This window comes from Anastrepha obliqua, chromosome 5, assembly GCF_027943255.1.
Source record: "Anastrepha obliqua isolate idAnaObli1 chromosome 5, idAnaObli1_1.0, whole genome shotgun sequence".
Lineage (NCBI taxonomy): Eukaryota > Metazoa > Arthropoda > Insecta > Diptera > Tephritidae > Anastrepha > Anastrepha obliqua.
The window spans coordinates 12,893,982-12,916,550 of NC_072896.1; the positions used below are offsets into that span (position 1 = coordinate 12,893,982).

Here is a 22,569-nt window from a genome sequence, read left to right on the forward strand (position 1 = left end):
AGTTTCGGCGGATACTTGAACGTCTGTAAGTGAGGTCGAGCTTGAATCCCAAATCTCTCAGTCTGACTGCAGTACGACTAGCGGCAATTCTGCCTGCGTTGTCTACGGGTACCACATTTAACATTGCGTTGAGCGCCAGAGTAGGAGTCGTTCGAAGCGCCTCACTGATTCCAATGAGTGCCGACCTCTGAACTCTCTCCAGCTTCTTCACCAATGTAGTCTTCTCTAGTGAGTTACGCCATACTATGACTCCATATAACAAGATAGGCTTTACAATAGTATTATATAGCCAGAAAACAACTCTAGCCGAAAGACCCCATCTTTCCCCAATTGCGCCCTTGCACCCATACAAGGCGATTATTGCCTTCCTCACTCTTTCCTCAATATTGGGCTTCCATGTAAGCTTGATGTCAAGGATAATACCTAGGTACTTCACCTAGTGAGGCAAGTTGAGCTCTGGGTATTTAATGTTTCCTCATAAATACGACGAGCTCCGTCTTAAGAGGATTCACCGACAGGCCGCAATCCGTTGCCCATCTAACAACTGCGTTCAGATATCCCTGCATCAAGTTGTACAGAGTATCCACAAATTTTCCTCTAACAATTAGTGCTACCTCATCCGCGTAGACAATTACGCTGCAGCCCCCTTCACCACCTGCTCCAACAGGTCATTTAGAAGCATAGCACAGGTCATTGAAGCATAAGTCTTTCTATGACGAATACTAAAAAAAAATATGTTTTTAGTTTGACAGTAATCACACGTAATATGTAAAAAAAAATCTTATTGGAAAAAGTATGTACCTCAAATCTGATGCCCATTTATAAGAAGTGTAGAAAAAGGCATCAGAATGAAATAAAATGGTTTAGCGGCTTATTTTGAAGCTACATTCCCGCCAATGTCTATCGAATACCTCAACATTCATATGTATACCCGCCTCGGCGGTCAGTTCAAGCTTTGATAACTCGGTGTAAAATGTTGCCCTCGAGCTCATTTACAGAAGTTGACCAGTTAGCGCAGACTAAGGATTTGACTCAGTTCCAGAGAAAATAATCGAGGAGCATCATGGAGGTCAATTAATTAGCGATTACTTTTCTATGTTTAAGTAAATGTTAGACAAAGGAACAAAGAAGGCGCAAACATAGTCTCTGCTACCCTTAAACCAATTCAGCAAAACATTTTTTCTCTTTAAACTCTCGTCAACTGTTATTAATAAAGGAACGGTTATGATTTTAAGTATAATTATTTTAAACAATGAATAAAAAGCTGCAAGATTAGCACACTTCTGTGCCTCAGTGCCTAAAATCATGCACCATAAAATTAGATTTATAACCGCAAATTAAGGACAAATATATATTTTTGGATGTGTGTGTACACAATTTTCTACCCATCTACGAATTTTCAATTATCAAATTTATACTAATTAAATTACACAAACAAACAAAGAGCAATATGATAATTTTAGAGATGGGAAATGAGAAATGGGGCGGTGACCACAAGCGTAATCACACACAAACTCAAAATTAATCGCCCATAGAAATGTTTTAGTAAGTTGATAGAGTAAAATAAAGAAAATAATGTTAATAAATGCCTGCGTAGTTGTCAGCCGTGGCAATTATTTAGGACGACTCTGCACTTAATTTACTGGCGCAATATTTTACTGGCGCAATATTTTACTGGCTCACACGCATACATACACACACTACCTCCTGGCTGCTGGAGCCTTGAACTTAATTTTGTTATTTTTACCTAAATTAAAGGCAGCACAACTAAATGCTTCTTAAACGCAGCTATGACGGCTAAGCGTAAATCGATTTTGCCTTGAGACTAGAGAAGATTTACGCACTCAACACTAATGAACTACATCCTTCAACTGATTTGGGTGCAGACTAATGCCAGTGTAGTATAAGTAGATTATTGAATTGTTCGTAATTTGTGTCAAGTAAGCATTAAAGACGTATCGATGGCAAACAAAAACTTAACCGAAAGAAGCCAGAAATCTGAATAAGTATGTTTACCATTCGTATAGAGTGTCGGCGGCAAGAACGACAGCTCTGCTTTTTGCGCCTAATATTTATTTGCTGGTATCCTGTGACACTTATTGTATGCTGCTTGTAAATTACTTACTTTGTTGTAAGCGGCTTTGTGAAAGCTGATGCGCTGACAATGCATGTCTGGCAATGTGGGTGAAGGAATGTGTGCGTATATTACCGAAAATCCTCGTTTCTTTATAAGCTGCGCAGACGTAGAAAAGTTGTGGTAACTTTGGTGTGAATTATGCACACACATAAATTCGTTGTATACACCTTTGCGAACAGTAATAGCAGCGTGACATATTGCAACGTTTCGACTCTTTACTTATTTTTTTAATTTTATTTTTTAATTTTATTTTTTTAATTTTTATTTATTTTATTTGATTCAGTGATTCAAACTACACAGTCTCATAATTATTAGTGCCAGTCAATTGTCTTTTTTTTTTTGTAAAAAATAGTTTGCATTACAACAAAAACTATGGAAGTCAACATTTCAAACATCGTGCAAAATTAAAAAAAAAATCAACAAATTTTCGTGAAAATTTCAAAGTTTTTAAACAGAATTTTTATAAAAATCTCAAGCATGGTGCTGTGCAGCCTATTGAATTTTGATGCAACAAAATGTGGGCCTGATGTAGCTTAAAAATCGCGTTGACTTTCCAACATTTCTTTTTATGTACTAGTTATTTGGTGCATTCATTCAATGTGCATAAATGGGCAAGTATTCGTTTCCTTAGTTCGAAGCCGACTAGATAATTATTTATTAATATGGAATCCGTTCTAAAGGATGGTTAAATGTTAAATTTCAAAGGCCGATGTTGAATGTGAACTACACCTAAACGTTAGCGACACCGTTGGACTTCTTTCTTTGAGGTTATTTAAAAGAAAAGGTATACGTCGATAAGCCAGCAACAATTCAAGAGCTAAAGGATGAGATAATTCGGCACATTAACGGCATCATCGAAAATTTTGACCATCGGATGGAGGTGCACCGCTGAGGCCACGGTGGCCATTTGGCCGCTATTTTGTACCATACGTAATTGAGCCATACCAATATTATCATAATAGAGAGAAACGACAATAATTTCCTAAAAAAAATGTATTTTATTCAAAATCAACACCAGCCCTTGAAACTTAACCACCCTTTATTATTCCCTTTTTTTTCGACCCAACTGGCAAGTACATCACCCAGACAACATTAAGTCCATTGAACTGCACTTCCCTTCCCTTCGCTTTTATTTTCTTTAACTCTACTCAACCTCCGAAGAAATCTGAGTAGATCTTGTGGTGCCAAGAAGCTAAGACGGTCACTTCTTAACACATCAGGACCAAAGACCGCAAGTCTGATTCGCGCGAAGGTTGGGGATATGCATAGAAAGTGGTCCGTCGTCTCATCCTCCTCTTCACAGTCTGGGCAGAATACACTGTCTGAGATGCCTACCTTTTCCATGTGCTTCGCCCATAGAAAATGGCCCGTCATCAGCCCAACTAGCTGCATACAGTACCTTCTCCTGAATGATAGGGAGATCTGCAACAATCGGTCGGACATGATAGGTAACATCAGTTTTGCCCATCTGCAGCCTCTCCCAGCCTGCCAAGCTCGCTTTTCGGTTGAAGTTACCCATTTGCTAACCGTGGCTTTCATGGCTGCAGATGGGAGTGGCAGAACGGGCTGTGAGGCCAAAGATGTTGGCCTAACTAAAGAGTCAGGGGTCTCGTTACCTTGGGTACTCAAGTGTCCCGGGACCCATGTTATCATCAGGATATCTATCCATTAGATCTACTGATTTTTGGATTTATGTCTATCTGAATTAAAAACACTCAACTATCCATGAAGTGTTTGGAGGGCTGTCTAAGACCAGATACATATACATAGATCTGCCTCTCCACCTGTTTTCCACAACAAAGTTCATTGCTTCTTGAACAGCATATACCTCTGCTTGAAACACAGATGCGCGCATTCCTAGAGCAAAGTGCAGTTTTGTTCCATTGGATTCCACGTAGACACCAGAGCCTGAACCGTGCTCGGTCCTGAAGCTATCCGTGAAAATGCAATTGCCGTATAAATAAGATTAAGAGAGCCCAAAAGTCTTTACTGAACTTGTGTTTTATAAGCTACGCTGGCCCAAAGATCTCTCCAGTTATAAAGGCAGACGCACCGTCGTCTAAAAAGAATTATCAAAAATCAAGACCAGTTTTGAACTATTTGAAACTGGTGTATTATTATATCAAAATTTTATTTATTTTTTTGGTAGGTGGGGTTCAAAATGCTTTCGCACTTACAGCGACTGTCGTCTACTGCATCGAGTGGTGTGGCCACTAAAACGATTCCTCCTCTCCTTCTGGGGAGACACCCTTCGCGGGACTGTTTTCTATATTACTTCTGGACGGCCCTGAACGGCGTCGTAAAGGACCAATCTATTCACCCACGTCTGAGTCCACCATATTTGTAGCCAGCTTTTATGCTCTAAGCTCGCCTTCTTGCGTCTCTATCTGGCGGCTTCGCTTTGTTACACTGTGTCGAGGTCAATCTTTCTTTTCGTAGTGCGTTCTCAATGTATTTCTTTACCGCCTTCCCGCTGTCCCCGCGATCGAGCATTTTGCTGACTAGGTTGCTCGGTGTGATGTCGCCAATCTGCTCTTTCAGAGCATTTCTTTCCGCGAGCCATCTGCTAGAACTAAGAAACGTGTGCTCAGCGTCATCGTTCGTTCCATCGGCTTTGCCATCGCAGTATGGTTTGGCGTCTCCGTTCTGAGAAGCTGGTGATGAGGTGTTTCCTTTTGGAGTCCCACGCATCCATTCGTTCCTGGGCCAAGAAATTGCAGCATCTGAGTGCCGCTGTTCATTGCACAGCCTCCAGTGCTTTGCGCTTGGCTTTGCAGCTTAGCACAATTCCCCAATCTTCGCTGGCGTACAGGAGAATTGGAATTGTGGCCGCCATAATTAGATTTCTTTTGCTATGTGTTGGCCCACCGATGTTTGCCATTAATCTACTTAGCATACCAGAAAGTAAGCCTACAGTCAAGTTGAATACCTAAGTGTTTTACTACTTTTTGTTTCACTAAGGACGTATCATCTATTTTCATGCTGACCTCGAGTGGCGTGTGACCTCGTGTCATTGCACTGATTTTGATTTTTTATGAATTTGATTTGATGATATTTTTTTTTTTAATTTTGTACAAAGTTTGGAGCTTTGAATTATGCAGCTTTCGTTGTAAAATGCGCTATATTTTTACAAAAAATTTCAATCCTAATTTTAAATGAAATGAAATTCTTTCAGCATAAAAATTAAAAAATCTAAAAAATTAATAAAAACTGTTAATAAAAAAAACAAAACAAAAAAATAATAATAATAAGAAACAAATAAATTTCCAAATAATTAAAAAAATTACTAAATGGTAAAAAATTTGTAATAATTTGCACTGCCTTTATTGTGCCCGCAAATGTAAGTAATCTCAGTCATCCGAAATATGGAAAAATGAATCCGTAGAGCTGTAATGCAAATTTAGTAACAAACTCTACTAAACTGACGCATATCACTCAACTTCGACGTGTAAACATTTTTCTCTATGCTTTGAGAATATGACATAGGGCGATAGTTGAATTCACTTGGCTAGAAAAAGTCATAGTTCCGAGGCGGTTAAAAAGTTTACAGCAATACCCTTTAGTTTTTTTGTAGAACATGCCCCACTGCTGTGCTCAACGTTATTCTGCACTTACTTCCTGTGGATTTGCAGGTTAAATTCATTGCTGCTTAGAGCGCAATCATGTTGAAGGAGCTTTGCCTCTGGAGACAATTTCCTGTAGGGCATAGTAGCATCTTGAAGCAGATCTCCCCTTCCTTCTCTATTCTTCGCATTGATCTCCCCATCCGCAAATTGTGTTTGTGCTCTTTCCGAGCAGGCAAGATGGGAAGGAGGGGAGAGTCGGCACGGATGTAGATACCTCTGTTTTCACTGATGGATCCAAAATGGAGTCTGGAGTGGGAGCGGGGGTTTTCTCTAAATCAGCCCGCATTTCGGTCTCCTTTATACTGCCGCAAACGAGCAGCGTTTTTCAAGCAGAGGTTTTCGCGATCCTGCAGGCATGCAAAATGCTTCAAGATCGCTGTTGGGAATTACCGACGAGATTGCCAGGAAGGGGTCGACAGAACCGGTTTCAGTTGTCCCCTTCTCAGGCAACGGTGCCCCCTTAACTGTTGTTTAAGGGAAACTGCACAATTTTTTCCAAGAAAAGCGCAAGAGAGATCGAGGTCTGTCTCATCGTGTGCTATTTCGAAAACACTATGGCCTCAATACGACAGAAACTGAACGCTTAAGGTGACGGGAATCCCCCGACATTCAATTTCCAAACTCATTGCGGTGTTCACTGGTCACTGAGTGATCGGTACTCATGCGGAGAAGCTTGGAATTCCGTACAACCCCTATTGCAGAAGCTGTGGGGATCCTACAGAGAAAGAGACTGTTGAACACTTTTTCTGCAAATGTCCGGCTCGGGCGGCTAGGCGCTTGAGATTCCTTAGCGTGCCCTTTGGGGATGACTTGAAGAATTTCTCCAGCCTAGATTCCTTTTCTCTCCTCCACTACATCAACAACACTGGATGGCTGTAGAAGGTTTTCTCTTCCCAATAATTTTTCTTTGCACAGGTAATGGTCCATATTATGGTATCAAAACGGTACGTAAGTGCTACTTGAAGTGTGCCTGTGGCACTCTTGCCATTTTACATACCTACCTACCCATTAGTTTAGTGAGTCTTCGCCAGTTGAAGATTAAAAAGTCACAAAGACTCCAATTGACAAACCATTAGGATATTTTATGTCACCTCATATGCCTGAATCCTATCCATAATTAGCTTAAAGAGTGCTGGTGAAATATTCCTTACTGCCTAAAAATGGCAAACATTTGAAAGCCTACTCTGTTCTCTACAGCGACATCTATTGAGCCTTGTAGAACACAACTTCCAATAACAGACCGAGCGTACCCGTTGACAATAAATTTCTGGAATAGTTGTAATTGGGTTATGTTGAACAGCAGAGCAACACGAACAACTTTGCCAACATAAACACCCGCGTAAACAAACAATACATGCACACATGCACATACACACACACATATATTTTAAATTCGCCTGCGCCAACAATAGTCGCAATTTGTTAGCCGGTATTATGAGCCAATGTTGCCACCATGCAATGTTAGAGAAAAGCAACAATATACTTAAAACAGTTAAAGTTTTGGTATATGTATGGGTATTTGTATGTGTGTATGAGCACTTGAATGTGTGGCTTGTGAGGCCTGTCGTTTGAATACAAATTTCGGCCAAAGTCCTAAATATCTTTCGCCGCATGTATGTATGTGTATGCATGTGGGTGTATTAGCTTACTTGCATATACTTGTACATAATTGCAAACAGAGCTTAGGCGTAGGATGTACTCGTATGTATTAGTAGCGGCAGAATGACCAACACCACAACAGCCTGCAACAACTGCACAACAATGGCTGAAAACACGATTATAACCGCAGATTCAGATCCACAAACAAAGTCATCACATACACATACACGTACACACGTGTAAATGCAAATATCTGCACGAACCGTTGTTAGGTTAAAAATATTTTCACCGAATTTACGCAAAATTTAGGTAAATTTGGTCAAATTATATATGCAGCGCCTAAGGCCTATTGTGCGGCTAGCACTTTGATTGTAGATGCGGTTGAGTGGAGTTTATTGGTTTGGGGATATTCAGTGAATTTGTTGGCCGCATGCTGTGCTTAATATTGTCAGTGCTGTTGCTATGGGAATTTGCAAAAATTCTTGCTGCCTGACATTATGTACACACACACACAAACGTGTGTTACATGTAATCCGTTTAACGTTATTTTTAAAAATGAGTCAAATCACTGTCAAGTACATCTTTTAAAATTTAAATAGATTATGTGAATGGAATTTCAATGTTTGTACAATGGAATTATTTTCTTCAACTAATGCTGATACTCTCTTACGGAGACTTGAATAAATTCATTGACTATAATCATTTTCCTATTGCCTTAGCCTACCGCAATGTCTCAGGCGCAGCAATTTTTGTGATCAGCGGGCAGATACCCGTCGACCTCATGGTCCGAGAACGAATGGATGCGTGGGACTCCAAGAAGAAACACGTCATCACAAGTTTCTCAGAACGGAGATTTCACACCATGCTGAGGTGGCAAAGTCGATGGGACACTAAACCGAGTGGCTGATAGATGGTGAAACTTATGCCATCAATTGGCAAATGGGTCGAAAGGAACTTTGGGGAAGTGAAATACTTGTTAACTCAGTTTCTCTCGGGCTACGGATACTTCCGGAGATACCTAAATCGTATGGGCAAGGAAAGCGCTTCCAAGTGCATTTACTGCGGAGCGCCGAGCGATGATGCTGAGCACACGTTTTTTAGTTGTGACAGATGGCTCGCGGAAAGAAATGTTCTGAGGAAGCAGATTGATGACATCGCGCCGAACAACTTAATCAGCAAAATTATCAAACACGAGGACAGCTGGAACGCGGTAAAGACGACACAGTGCAACAAAGCGAAGCCGCACAGATAGAGACACAAGAAGACGAGCCTATAGCATGAAAGCTGGCTACAAATATGGTGGAATAGAATTAAACCATGCGGTAAAATATTTTTGAAGGATTGAAGGCAGCCGAATTTAAGAATACTTCAAATTCAGCCGAAAACATTTGATGATGACCCTTAGTCCGTTGGAAGTTAAAACGGGTTCTTGGCTATTAAAATATACCATTTTATTTGTTTCAAATTATATATTTATTGAAATTTGTTATTGTATGGATCAGCTGTTGAGCTCCTCTGCACATTTTTCCAAAATTTGTCTACCTCCACTTTTTCACATTTGGGGTAGTAACCTTGTCCGAATTCAGTTGTTTCTTATAGCTAACACTTTCAGAAACAAAATTTTACCTTAACTATTAACTTTTTAGACAGACTTCAAGAATTTTTCTGGGTATGCAGTTTTATACACTATCAAATCTGAATTCAAAAAATGCAAGTTTCAAGCAACTAAAAAATGCCGTTGATTTTTGCTAATTATTTTTGTTACAAAAAAAGTGGTGCTAGATTTTTCGTTCTATGAACTTTGTATGAAAAAAAGGTGGAACTGCTCAGCGAAAAAAATTGTCAAAAATCAACCGTAGTCTGCGGTCACTTAAAACTTGCACTTTGTTATGCTAAAATTTAATGGGCATACAACTGCATACCCGGAAAAAGTATAAAACTTTTTTAAAAAAGTTGAAAGTTGTGTTAAAATTCTGGTTTCTGGAAGTATTTCAAGAAAAGGATTATATTCGGTGTTTGGTGGACGTCGTACATACTGCCTAGAGCCTGTTCCTCGAAATAAAATAATTTTTCTTTCGTCTGTCCCCAATATGTTTCGCCACTTTTCTGCGCGCCAGACCAGATGACCGTTTGCAAATCTGAGGCGTCCTTCCACATGCTTCCCTGTCAAAGGGGGTATTTTTCTGGGACTTCTGGCATTTAGATTTTGCTCAATTAGACGGTGACGGTGATGTCACTGACCGAGAGATTCAATTCATTTTTGATAACTTTAGATGATGCTGACGTCCTTATCCTGCTAAGGCGTACAATGCTTCTATCTTCGAGAGCGGTTGTTTGGCGTTCTCTACACCGAATTTCTGTATTTTTTTATAATGAATCACATTAAATATCATGGTAGGTGTGCAGCCAACAATATTTTCAATTTCCTTATACGTTTTGCCTTTTGCTCTTAGGCTAACTATCAAATCTCTTTTCTTAGCCGTGCAATTCTTTCCCCTGCCCACTAGAATAAAAATTGTTACATACCCAATGAAAGTCATTCATCAAAACATTAATTACTATATTACACTTACTATTGAAGTTTTTTGTTGTACTAATAAATTATTATAATTGGTTTGCAACCACTCACACCAAGCACTACTATAATTATGAACAGCCACTTTTCGGTGCATTTCGCAAAAGTCATCAAAAGTTTACACAAATCAAAGGAAAACCAACAGGATTCAATCGCTATTCTCTTCTTTGCATCCTATTCTTAGAACTAAAATGAACACGTGTTCATTTAACACTGTTTAACATGTCGAAAAATGAATACGAATGTTGTGAGGTGCTGCACTACTATATTTTTGTACACAGCTGAATATAGGTACATATATCTCAACTACCTATATGCGGAGTCTCTAAAATACTTTATTATTTGATGCTTCATAGATATTGTTACACCTTCTTCTAATGAAGTTATTTTTACGATAATCACGTTTTTTTAGTACATGTTCTTGCACATATTATTGTAAATATTACCCACCTTCCACTCATCTCCTCTGTTGGCCAGTCACCCGAGCCCCATGGCATTTCCGTTGTACCCAAAAGTAAGCCAAATATGAATCCAAAAACCACCGAAATAAACATTCCAACAGCCAGAGAAATGAAGCCAGAGCGCTGAAAGAGGGGAAAAAATATTAAAAAAAAATAATAAACTCCACAAACCAACAAATATGTTGATATTACTATAGAGATGTACTCGCATATCCGCGCTCAAGGCGTTTTGCATTTAACTTAATACGATCGGCGCTAAATAACATTTGCGTAATTTTTTTTATTAAATTCCAAACAACACAAATTCTATCCGTCTTCACGGGGTCTATGTAAGGCAACTTTCTTGACAAATCTCTGCACTAAAATGTGTAAAATTTGGCTTTGGCTTTGATGTTACGAATGCAGGGGCTATCCAGGTAATGCTTGCGATTCATGGAAATATGAAGAAGCCATTTGTCTGCAATGCCAGTTCGAGTGTAATTAATTTGTAAAATAAATTTTTTTATTTTTAAAAACAATAAAGTTTTAAAAACTGAAGTCACAAAGTTGACTATCAGTATAAGAATAACAATAAGTAACGAAAACCTCAAAGTCGATTCTTAAGTCTAGAGTAAATTCTACTTGAGGGCTTTACCATCCCTACTTCAAATATAGCTCGTAGCTCTAATTCTATGAGTATAAGAGTGTAAAGCAACACCTCAGGAGACATACAAAGTCAAGTACTTAAGTTCTTCCAACAATAAACTATGATTTACTACTGTCATATCTTGAAGATAGAATGAATCGCCTTCAATAAGACCCTACGCTGATCACTTTCAGCTTTAAGCAAATTGAAATTTCTTAAACATCGCTTTAAGTTTTCGGATGTAAGCAAACACATTCTTTTTTAACTCTTTTAAATAATTTGCGTTGTAATATACCGACATCTGAAAATGTGAGTCAAGCGATTTGACAAAATTGCAGCTGCTTGCTTTATGCTTTTTCATGCTGACAAAGGCGCCGCTATTGAGGCAGCCGAGCAGAAAGTAACCATGTGTTGACAAGTTAGTGACTTTATTTTGACATTTTTGTGCTACTATGGCAAGCGTTGAAAACGCGACATACAAACAAGCATGCATATCAACGAATTAGGGGTGTCCTTATATTCAGAGTTTTCACATTTCAATTATTTTATTTATTCATGAAATGTTTTTATTTTTTTTTTTGTAATATTAATTAAGCTTATGCAGCGTAGGTAACTATTATATAAACTGGAGTTGTCATGCAGCGCTAGCATCAGAGGCTATCAGCTGTGATGTATGAAATTTAATCATAAATAATTGCATTGCAGGTGTAGGACAAGTAGCAGCTGCGACTGTTGGTCTGATTAATTACTATTTTTCACATTTCGACATAGCCATTATTTATACATAAAATACCCTATTTGTTATTGTTTTAAAATATTATAATAGGACTATGAATAAGTTCGTGCGGTTTTTTTCGAAATTTGAAACTTTATTGACGTAAACTGGTTACAAATTTAATATTCAAAGTATTGTCCATCGCTTACTACTACTTTTTCCCATCTTTCTGGCAATTCACGGATTCCCTTTGTGAAAAATTCGGTCGGTTTTGCCGCAATCCACGAATCGATCCATTTTTTGACTTCATCGTAATTACGGAAGTGCTGGTCAGCCAGGCCATGTTGCATCGATCGGAAGAGATAGTAATCGGATGGCACAAGGTCTGGACTATACGGCGGGTGGGGTAGGACATCCCATTTGAGCGTTTCTAAGTATGTTTTGACCACTTGTGCAACATGTGGCCGAGCATTGTCATGTTGCAAAATAACTTTGTCGTGTCTATCGGCGTATTGCGGCCGTTTTTCTCGCAGTGCTCGGCTCAAACGCATCATGCATAATACACAACACCCAGCTGGTCCCACCAGATACACAGCATAACCTTCAGGCCATGAATATTCTGCGCCGACGTCGATGTTGAAGCATGGCCAGGGTATCCATACGTTGCCCGACGTTTTGGATTGTCGTAATGGACCCACTTTTCATCGCCAGTCACAATTCGATGCAAAAAACCCTTTCTTTTGTGCCGTTGAAGCAGTTGTTCGCATGCCATAAAACGGCGTTCAACGTCTCTTGGCTTCAATTCATACGGCACCCAATGGCCTACCTTTCGGATCATTCCCATGGCTTTTAAACGTTTGGAAATGGTTGATTGATCAACTCCCAAAGTTTTTGCAACCTCTTCTTGCGTTTGAGCCGGATCTTGATCGAGCAATTCCTCCAATTCGGTATCCATGAACTTTGGCGGCGCACCCTCGCGTTCTTCGTCTTCCAAGCCAAAATCACCACTTTTAAAGCGTGCAAACCACTTCTGGCACGTTCGCTCAGCTAGAGCATGCTCACCATAAACTTCCACCAAGATACGATGACTTTCGGCTGCCTTTTTCTTCATATTAAAATAATGAAGAAGAATTCCCCGCAAAAACACATTATTTGGCACGAAATTCGACTTTTTCAAGTGTGGTAAAAATATTGTTGTTTACGCTTCAAATAAAAAACTTATACTGACGTTTGTGCCTTACAACAGTAGCTCTCCAATGAATGTTTGGAAATGTGGATCGATGGAATAATAATCAAGTTACGCCATCTGTTGTAAAACCGCACGAACTTATTCATAGTCCTATTAACATAAATATACAAACGTTCATATGTGAAAGATTTTAAGTCAAACATCTCCTTCGTGCCGTTGTTCAACAAACCACAGAGGCAAAAACTTTATGCCGCTGCGGAACTTTAAGTGTATATTTTGGAAGCTTTGTCATGCCAGAAATACTCTCTGAGGCTTGTACTTTCTTGCTATGTGGTGAACGTAGATTTGAAAAAGAAAAACGATTTTTAAGGTTGCTGTCGTGCTTTCAATCGAAATCGGAAAAAATAGAGAGAGAATAGAGAAAAGCGAATTGGGAAGAAATACGATACGACCTCGAGAAACGGATGACGAAATCATTAGATTGGTCATAAAGCCAAACAAGAAGGAGAGGTCGGCCAATGCGACGATGCTTAGTAGACGACGATCGTAGACGACGATATACGAAAGATGAGAATCTCACAACATAGAAAAGTGGGCTGTCGAGAAGAATGGAGACGTATTGTAGAGAAGGCACTGGTCCACCTCGGACTATAACGCCAATATGATGATGACATTATTCAGTCGTAGAAAGCTCTGTTTCTGTCGAGAAATTTCAGTACCAACATTGTAATAAATTCTGCCGGTTAGAGGTAGGCCTAGTGAATTGATCGCTATCAAATTCTAGAGAAAATTGAAAATATGGTTTAAGTCTCCCGCAGTATTGTTATATGGGTATCAAATGAAAAGCGAAAGTCATAGCATTAAAAAAAGTTCTATATTAAAATTCTTCTGAAGAAAAAACTGCAAAAAATTAAATAACAAAATTTGAATTTAAAAATTTATGCTTAACCTCATCATGCATAATCAATCATTCTGCTCAATCAAATATTGCTCATATACATAAATACATACATACATACATACTTGCCGTAGTCACTACTTATACGAGCGAATACAACTTCCACCGTAGCCGAATGGGTTGGTGCGTGACTAGCATTCGGATTACATAAGTTTGAATCTCCGTAAAACATCAAAATGAAGAAAAATTTTTTTCTAATAACGGTCGCCCCTCGGCGGGCAATGGCAAACCTCCGAGTGAATTTCTGCCATGAAAAAAGCTCCTGATAAAAAACAAATATCCTGTTCAAAGTTGTCTTAAAACTGTAGGAAAAATATTAAGACGCACGCCACAAATAGGATGAAGAGCTCGGCCAAACACCCAAAAAGGGTGTAAGTGCCAATTGTATATGTATATATATACATATACCACTTCCAGTTTATACAACAACAAAAACGATTTAACACAAAGTCTCAAACTCAAATCGCACCAAAAACGTTAAACTTTTTAACCAGAATTTTTAGAATTTTTCCAGGTATGCAGTTTTGTATACTACAAAATTTTAGTAAAACAAAGTTCAAGATTGAAGGGACTGCAGAATACCTTTGATTTTTAGATTTTTTTTCTCTTGGCGATGCCAAGTATTTCCTTCCATTTATGGAAAAATTGTGCATAGAGTTTGTTTGAAAGAAATGGCAAGACACCTTAACCTTAAAAAAATTAACAAAAATTAATGGAATATAAAACTGCATGCCCGGGAAAATTCTAAAAATTCTGGTTGAGTTGTTGAAAGTTCTGAAGCAATTTTCACAATTTTTTTTAAATTTTCTAAAATGTTTGAAACATTATATACTTATTATATTATTTTTATTGTAGTATGAACAATTTTTTTGTACAAATAAATAATGGAGTGCTTATAATTTTGCAACGGGGTGTATATGAGAACAAATCGTGGGGGTACGAATGAATAGTGGTTTGGGGCAAGTATAGTGATTTGTACATACATTCTGTCAAAAAATTACAGGAAATTGTTCAACAAAACGCAAAATAATTGTTTAATCATCAAAATTTAGTTTGCCGCCTTCAAAGTAGCTTCCATTCGAAGCAATACACATATGTCAACGATTGATCCAGTCATCAAAATCAAAGCCCCTTTTAAACGCGTTTGAAGAGATCTTCTTCAGCTCCTTCAGCGAACTCTCCTTAATGGCCTCTGCCGATTTAAACCAGCGTCCGTGGAGTAGCAATTGAAGTTTCGGGAAAAGAAAAAAGTCACGAATTCCGAGTGTATCAAAGAAAACGAGTAGCATGACTTTCACTTTTGACCGACTTTGACGTGGTTTTTTGGGTTTCGGCTCATGTGGATAGCGCCATTCAGCCACATCAGTCACCTGTTGACTGGTCTGCCTGTCAAATTCATATACCCGCATTTCATTACCTGTTAGGATGCGCTGGATAAACGTTGGGTTCGAGTTCACTTGCTCAAGCTTGTCTTCAGCCACCTTCTTCCGATGAATTTTGTGAAAGAAATTTAACTCTCTTGGAAAGAGTCGAGCAGGCATGCGTCTCATGCCCAATTGATGGTGTAAAATGTTGCGAATTGATACGAGAGACATAGACATAGAGAGCTATCTCCTTCAAGCTTAAATGATGGTTTTGCAGCACCATTTCTTCGACGTTTTCGACGTTTTCATCCATTAAAGATGTTGATGGGCGACCAGATAGGCCCAAATCTTCCATGACTTCTCGGCCCTCTGCAAAAGCCTTACACCACTCGTAGACCCGTGTTTTTGATAAAGTATAAAGCCTTAGGCTTTCAGAAACATTTTCAACGATTCGACATACGAAATCCCCTTCAAAACACAAAATTTAACTCTTTGTTCGATATTGTCATCCATAGTGCAAATCGCAGAGCACACCTGTGGTTGACTGATATAATTAAATGCCAAAAACAAGCTAATTGAGAGATCACGTTCAAACTCTGCGATACTATAGAGGACAGTTGTACCAACATTCTAGAAAAAAAAATTTACACATATGTATGTGTATCGTGCGCTTTTTAAATGAACAATTCCTCATATTTTTTTGACAGAATGTATATATGAAGATATTTTTTCTCGCACAAAATGGGACAATGTAAATTTATACAAAAAAATAATAAGCCCACACACTGGCAGCTCTAATAATATATATAATATAAAATACTTGTGCTACAACCAGACTAATTTGGCTGCAAATAGAGTAAAGGTCAGAAGAATTGCTCAGTGTTGCTTATGTCACCGGTCATTGGCTGTTAGGCAGGCATTCTTCTAGGCTAGGAATATTTTCACATGAATACTGCAAAAATTGTAAAGAGAAGGAAGAGGAAGAACCAATAGAATACTTCCGCTGTCCAGCCTTAGCTAGGAGGCGAGCAAAGTTGTTGTCTTTGGACGCTCTTACGGAAATATTCGTGGCTGGCATAAAACCTGCCCTACGCTACGTGTAAATGGTTCCATGATAAATAAATACTACCTACATGGTCTAAGTGAGTTGGTTATTTTAAAGCGAATGCTACAAAAACCTAACTTAACCTAAAGCCATACACTTGAGGACCCTTTTTTATTTAAAACTAGCTGCACCCGGCGCGCTTTGCTACTCAAACAACTAAAATAAATTTACGAAAAATAATTTTAAAGAAAAATCATTACACAAATATTTTCGATCAACACAATGAATTAGTTCGGTTGTTTAAAACCGCCATTCAACGAATGCCAGCCGATGACTACGCAGTTGTGATTCGAGCAGACAAAAAACTCGTTAGCCAACACGAGAGACAGTTCAATGCACCAACAATCGATGAAGTGGCGATCGTGATAGTTGGCGAAGAATTTGAATCGCGCGACATAATTCTTCATCACAGAAGTGGTGACATTCAGCGAGTCTACGAATATCATCGCCCATACGACGGATTGCAGTATTCGATTCTGTTTTAGCGCGGAGATGATGGATATCATTTCAACATCAAAATGAGAAATCCACAAACAAGTGAGGGAAGGAATAAGAAAGTCAGTGCCAAAAATTATTATTCGTATCGATTGATGATTCGTCAAAAGGCTGAGAACCACATTCTGAAATGTAGACAATTGTTCCATCAATATATCGTCGACATGTACGCGAAGATTGAACCCGGACGGCTCCTATATATTCGATTGTATCAAACCGAGTTGCGTTCTGAAGAGTACATCAATTTACGAGACTCAATCGTTATGTTAATAATGGTAACGTCAATCCAAACGAATTGAGAATAATGGTTGTATTACCGTCTACATTCACGGGGTGTCCACGTCACTGTGAACATGTCGTAATCGTTTCCTCTGTGTAAAATTTCATGGCCATACTAATTTTTATGACAATCGATTGAACGGGGCAGAAGTTGCCACTCTGCAACGCCACCTGGTGGCGAGTGGCAGCAATGAGCATATTCTACAAACCTTCTCCGCGAAAAAATACATATATATACCAATTTTTATGATAATCGGTACAGTAGTTTTTGAGTTCATCGATGACTTGCAGACAAACATTCATTTTTATATATAGGATTTATTCGAATTTATACAACTTTCAAACTGATTTTCAAATGAGCTCAATTTTCAAGGTTGCTTCTTACTCCCTATCAAAAAAAAAAATTAAAAAAAAATCATTAAAAAAATTAAATCAAATCAAATTAAAAATTACACGAATACGTACCCTCTTAACCGAAAATACATAAAACTTCATTGGTAAGGGCAGGAATTTGGTTGGTGCTTGCAGGAATTTTTCCATGTGAATTGTGGAATTCGAAAATTTTAATTTCACACACATTTTGAAGTTCACTTTCTACTCACAAGAAAAAGAAAATAAGGACCCCGGTAACATATACATAAAACTTCACTGGCAAGTGCAGCAGTTTGCATATGCTTTAGGATTACACGCAATTGCTGAGTTTTAGACAAAACTTGTCAGAAACTTATGTCAAACACATTTTATACTTGAAAAAATAAAATAATGCGAAGAAAAATGTGTTTCTAAAAAATTATAAAATAAATTAATACGTATATTTTTTTAAACTAAGACTCATCAAATTCCATGGCGAAACCTATCTGGTACATTAAAAAACAACATAAAAATAAAAAAAAATGTATTTTCAAAAATTAATAAAATAATAAATCTATTCAATTACCCCCCTAATGTGAATGTACAAAGCTTCTCTGGCATGTGCGGGAATTTTTCAGTGTATTAGGGTGACAAGCAGCAATGAAAAAGGAATTTCATGCATGCAATACCCGCGCGCGTAAATACATACGAACAAAATAGTGCGCGACAACGCCAACGGCGACAGTTAGAACAAATTGCTAGCGAAAAAATTAATAAATCGAAATTGAGTAAAAAGCGTCCGCAAGCAGCAATACAACGACAACAAAAATGGTACTGACGAAAGCAACGGAAGGCGAGGAGAGAGTGTGAAATATTGTATATAGCAACCACTAAGCCCCCCATTACTTATGCATAGATATGTATGTATGTATGTACAATCAAACTGCCACTTATATATATAGAAGTACATACGTATAAGTAGTGCCAGTGTCTGTGGGTTTGTGGGCTTGCACTTTAACTGATTTTGGTATTGTCACTTTATGCAGATTTTTGCTGCTGAGTGCCTGGCACTGAACGCCGCCAAAAGCAGCCGCACTCACTGCCGCCACCACTAAACCCGCAAAAAAGAAAAGACGGGGAAGAAGTTGTGCATGTGTGTGACATGTTAACCCAAATTTTGATGCCAACAACTGCATTTGAAAGATGACAATGCCATCAGCGTGTATTTCGCATGAAAGGCAACAAGCACAAGCACAAATAAAAGAAGCAGCTTGGAAAACGGGTTAAATAAATAATAATAAAAAAAGCACAATGGCATCACGAGGAGCAGAGTTGATTGTTGCTGCTGCTGCTACAAAAATATTGCAGCAAAAGTCTTTTATTTTGAACGTACGAGACAGCAGCAAGTGGCAAGATCAGAAGAGCACGTATATATGCACATCTAAATTCTTTTTTCTTATTTGCTCATGCCAGCGAACACTTGAAAACATTGTGCAAAAATATTTTCCTTGTATTTTTTTGCTGCCTTCTTCGTATGTTCCTGAATTTTATTGCCACTTTCATACGACTTTTTCACGCATTTGTTGCGTTGTTTGCATTGTCAGTGTGCACGAAAATGTCTGTTACATGCCAACGCAGCGCGTGCTTTACTTGCCACGAATTTTGATTGCCGTTGAATGTTGGTTGCGAGAGCGCATGCGCGCATACTTTCGCGTAACTGCACTTGAAAAGCTGTCAGTTGCCAGCGGAAAATGTGCGCTGTTGGTAATACTTAAATATAAAAGTGGAATACAAGTTTTTCAATTTGTGTGTATGTGAGTGTGTGTGTGGGAACACTAGATAACTAGTTTGAGAAACCTCTTGGTGTATTTCGGTTATATGCACGCCATTATTCAATGGCATTCGTAAGAAATTCACATAAGAAAATATTTTTCTAAGAACATTTCTATTGCGTTTTATATTCGATTTTTAGAGCGCAAAGAATAAGAAAACATAGAAATAATGCATTTTATTAATTTTATTATAATTTTAAGATTTCTGTGGGATTGTCTTGACTGAAAATATTATAAAGAAATGGTTGTGAATAATGTAAGGGGGATAAAAGAATATAAGGATTCTCCAATAACATGTGTTATGAATGAATGGATTGCGCTATCGAGAGATGATTAACAATTTTTTATGGCCGGAATCGGATGGTATTGATCTGGACAACGTTTAGTTTCAACAAGACGGCGCCACGTGCCATACAAGCAACGAAACCATTGATCTTTTACGGGAAAAGTTTCCGGACCGTGTCATCTCTCGAAGAGGTGATCACATTTGGCCACCGAGATCTTGTGATTAAATACCTTGTGACTTTTTTCTTTGGGCCCACGTGAAAGAGAAGGTCTACGCCAACAGCCCAGGGTCGATTCCAGACCTCAAAGATGGAATTCGTGAGGCTATCGAGGACATAGGGCAGCCACTTTGCAATTCGGTTATGGAAAATTTCATGAAAAGGATATTGTCCTTTAAGCGTGGTCGTGGTGGTCATTTGCCTGATATTATTTTCCACTATTAACGGCATACTCTCCTCTTTATAATGGAATAAACATCCGATCATTGATATTAAAAAATAGCATTTTTCTTTGAATATATTATATAAATATATATAATTGGTGCTTACACACTATTTGGCTGTTTGACCGAGCTCCTCCTCTTATTTGTGGTGTGCCTCTTTATTCCACGAATGGATCCACAAATTGAGAGATCTACAGTTTTAAGCCGTCCGCGAACACCAAATTTTTTTTTATGAGGAACTTTTTCGTGACAGCAAAACACTAGAAGGTTTGCCATTGCCAGCCGAGGGGCAACCGCTGTTAGAAAAAATATTTTTTTTTTTTGGTGTCTTACGCCTACAGCATATTATGAGCCCGGGCACTACCAAGTGAGCACCACTCATTCGGCTACGCGTGTAGAATAGCCTAACCTTATTACTCTGACAATAAATTATGGAAGAATTAAAAGGTGCCTTCGAGTTAAAAGGTTTAGAGTACAGTAATAGTTTCCCTGTGTGAACGCGTTCTAATGAAGTCTGTCTAATTTCAGAAAAGAGAGTTGGCAGCATTGAAAATAGGGAGTTATTCGTTTTATGAGGCATAACCATTCTTGGACGAAACTTGCCCAATAACTTTGTTGTTGCTTTCATATAAAACGTCAAGCGAGCAGAGAAGTAGCGAATCGAAGGCGCCTAAGGTCTCTTAAATGTATGGATACATTTAAAACTTACTTGGGGATGATTTTTTTTAATGCAGTGTCGGTTTGCAAAATTATTGTTTAGTATAATTTTTATTAAGCCTTAATTGCACTAAAAAGAGATAGAAAATGAAAGGGTATGAAGTATAACGCCACGTAAAAGTGATGTGGGTTGAGTGGTAACGTGACGTTAATTGAATATATTTGTTAATAGTAAATTCTGTGCAGGGTTCCTGCAGTACTAAAATCTAAAGTTATACGCCCGAGTTCGGCACGCAAGTGTTTTCTTTCCATGTCAACTTTTTATGCATTTCCACTTAATGCTTCGTTAGGCATAAAAATAAAAATTAAAAAAAAAGAGACTAAATGGTTGAGTCGGAAAGCAATTGGAAATCAGTTGATTACGCGTTGTGGCTATTCAAAATTTTATAATACCATTTTAAAGGAAGAAACTCTCTCTTTCTCTAAACACTGACTACCATTTCATACAATTTCAAAGAACCCGTTAGGTTTTGGTATTAGTAAATTCTCGGAGTATTAAAAATTTTGGCAATGTGACTAAATTAGGACTTTACTCGATTAATAAAATGGCAGAAGTGCATCCGAACTATTAAAAAAAGTATCAGCAATATTATAGAAAATAATGAAATTATGTAAGGTTATAGAACATTTATATGTTAATATTTTCACACAGATGACATAAAAGCATGCCTGAGAAGTACAAGTCTGTGGCGATTCTGACTCCAAGATATTTGATTGTCTTTTTCGAGATTATACCGTGGCTACCTATATTCAGCTCAAAGGACTTTCGCCCACTTATTAGAACTGCTTCGGTTTTGTGAATCTTCTTGGTGATTGAGATCACATCTTGCATTAAATATTAAAAAATCAAATATTTCAAAAATTGAGTACAGCTCCTTTAGTTTACGACTATCAGTCACTTTTCGCAAGAATAAATTTTAATATTCCGCGAAGGTATCTTTCTGCTTCGTTGCCTTTCTATGCAGATAATGATAGAACGAATCATACCCGTAATGCACCTATTTGCGAGTTTGACCAAATTTCAACATCTGTCGATATTCATTTTTTTTGCCTAAAACAATTTTTACTAATATTTGTAATTCGATGCCCTAAATTCGTTTGTTAAATAGCCTGTAAGAAATTATTGTTTCATAGACTATTTATGCAAAATGGGTAAAGAAATAAAAAAATTAAATAAATTTCCACAAAGTTTGAAATTTGGATTTATATGACCCTTTGTAGGGGAATGAACTATATTTTCATAAAAAAATATTATAACTAAATAAGAAATAAATAAGTTACTAAAACTTGTGAATAATGCAGTGAACTTGTTTACTGCTCAGTTAAGTTCCAAATATGTGACTGTATTTATTTATGCGACTTTTAAGACAGTAATCCCCTAACTTTAAATCAATCAGCACTTAAGGATTAGACAATTAAACAAAAACTTTGAGCTGTGTGAGCATAACAGCTGCTCTCCATACTTGTACACATTTCTACATGAATTTGCTATTTAAGTTTTATTCTATTTATTTCCGCCTAACGTCTTTAACTTTTGCTGCCCATTGAATGTTTTAGTATTCCATGTTTTTAGCTTTATTTTATTTTTTTGTTTCCCCCCTTTATTATAAATTTCTTTACTGCGTATTAAAAATGTTCCCATCTAAGCAATAAATGTGTGTCAACAGACTGCAAGGATAAACTCCCCCAACGGTTACAAAGTGCTTTTGATGCCACTGCTGCTGCTGTGGTGAAGGACGGACGCTAAAGTTAAGGCTTACATAGAAGAGGCAAAGTCATCTCCTCCACTTTGTCTTACTTTTCCTTCTAAGCTA

At 37.9% G+C, this 22,569-nt stretch overlaps 1 protein-coding gene across 1 annotated transcript in view; it reads right to left on the reverse strand.

The window, feature by feature from the left end:
* Positions 1 to 22,569, reverse strand: part of LOC129249266 (uncharacterized) — a 207,860-nt gene that overhangs the window by 90,791 nt on the left and 94,500 nt on the right. Inside the window, exon 8 of the mRNA XM_054888975.1 lies at positions 10,388 to 10,521. Within this exon, the coding sequence (XP_054744950.1) occupies positions 10,388 to 10,521 (134 nt within the window). The remainder of the gene's footprint in view (positions 1 to 10,387; positions 10,522 to 22,569) is intronic.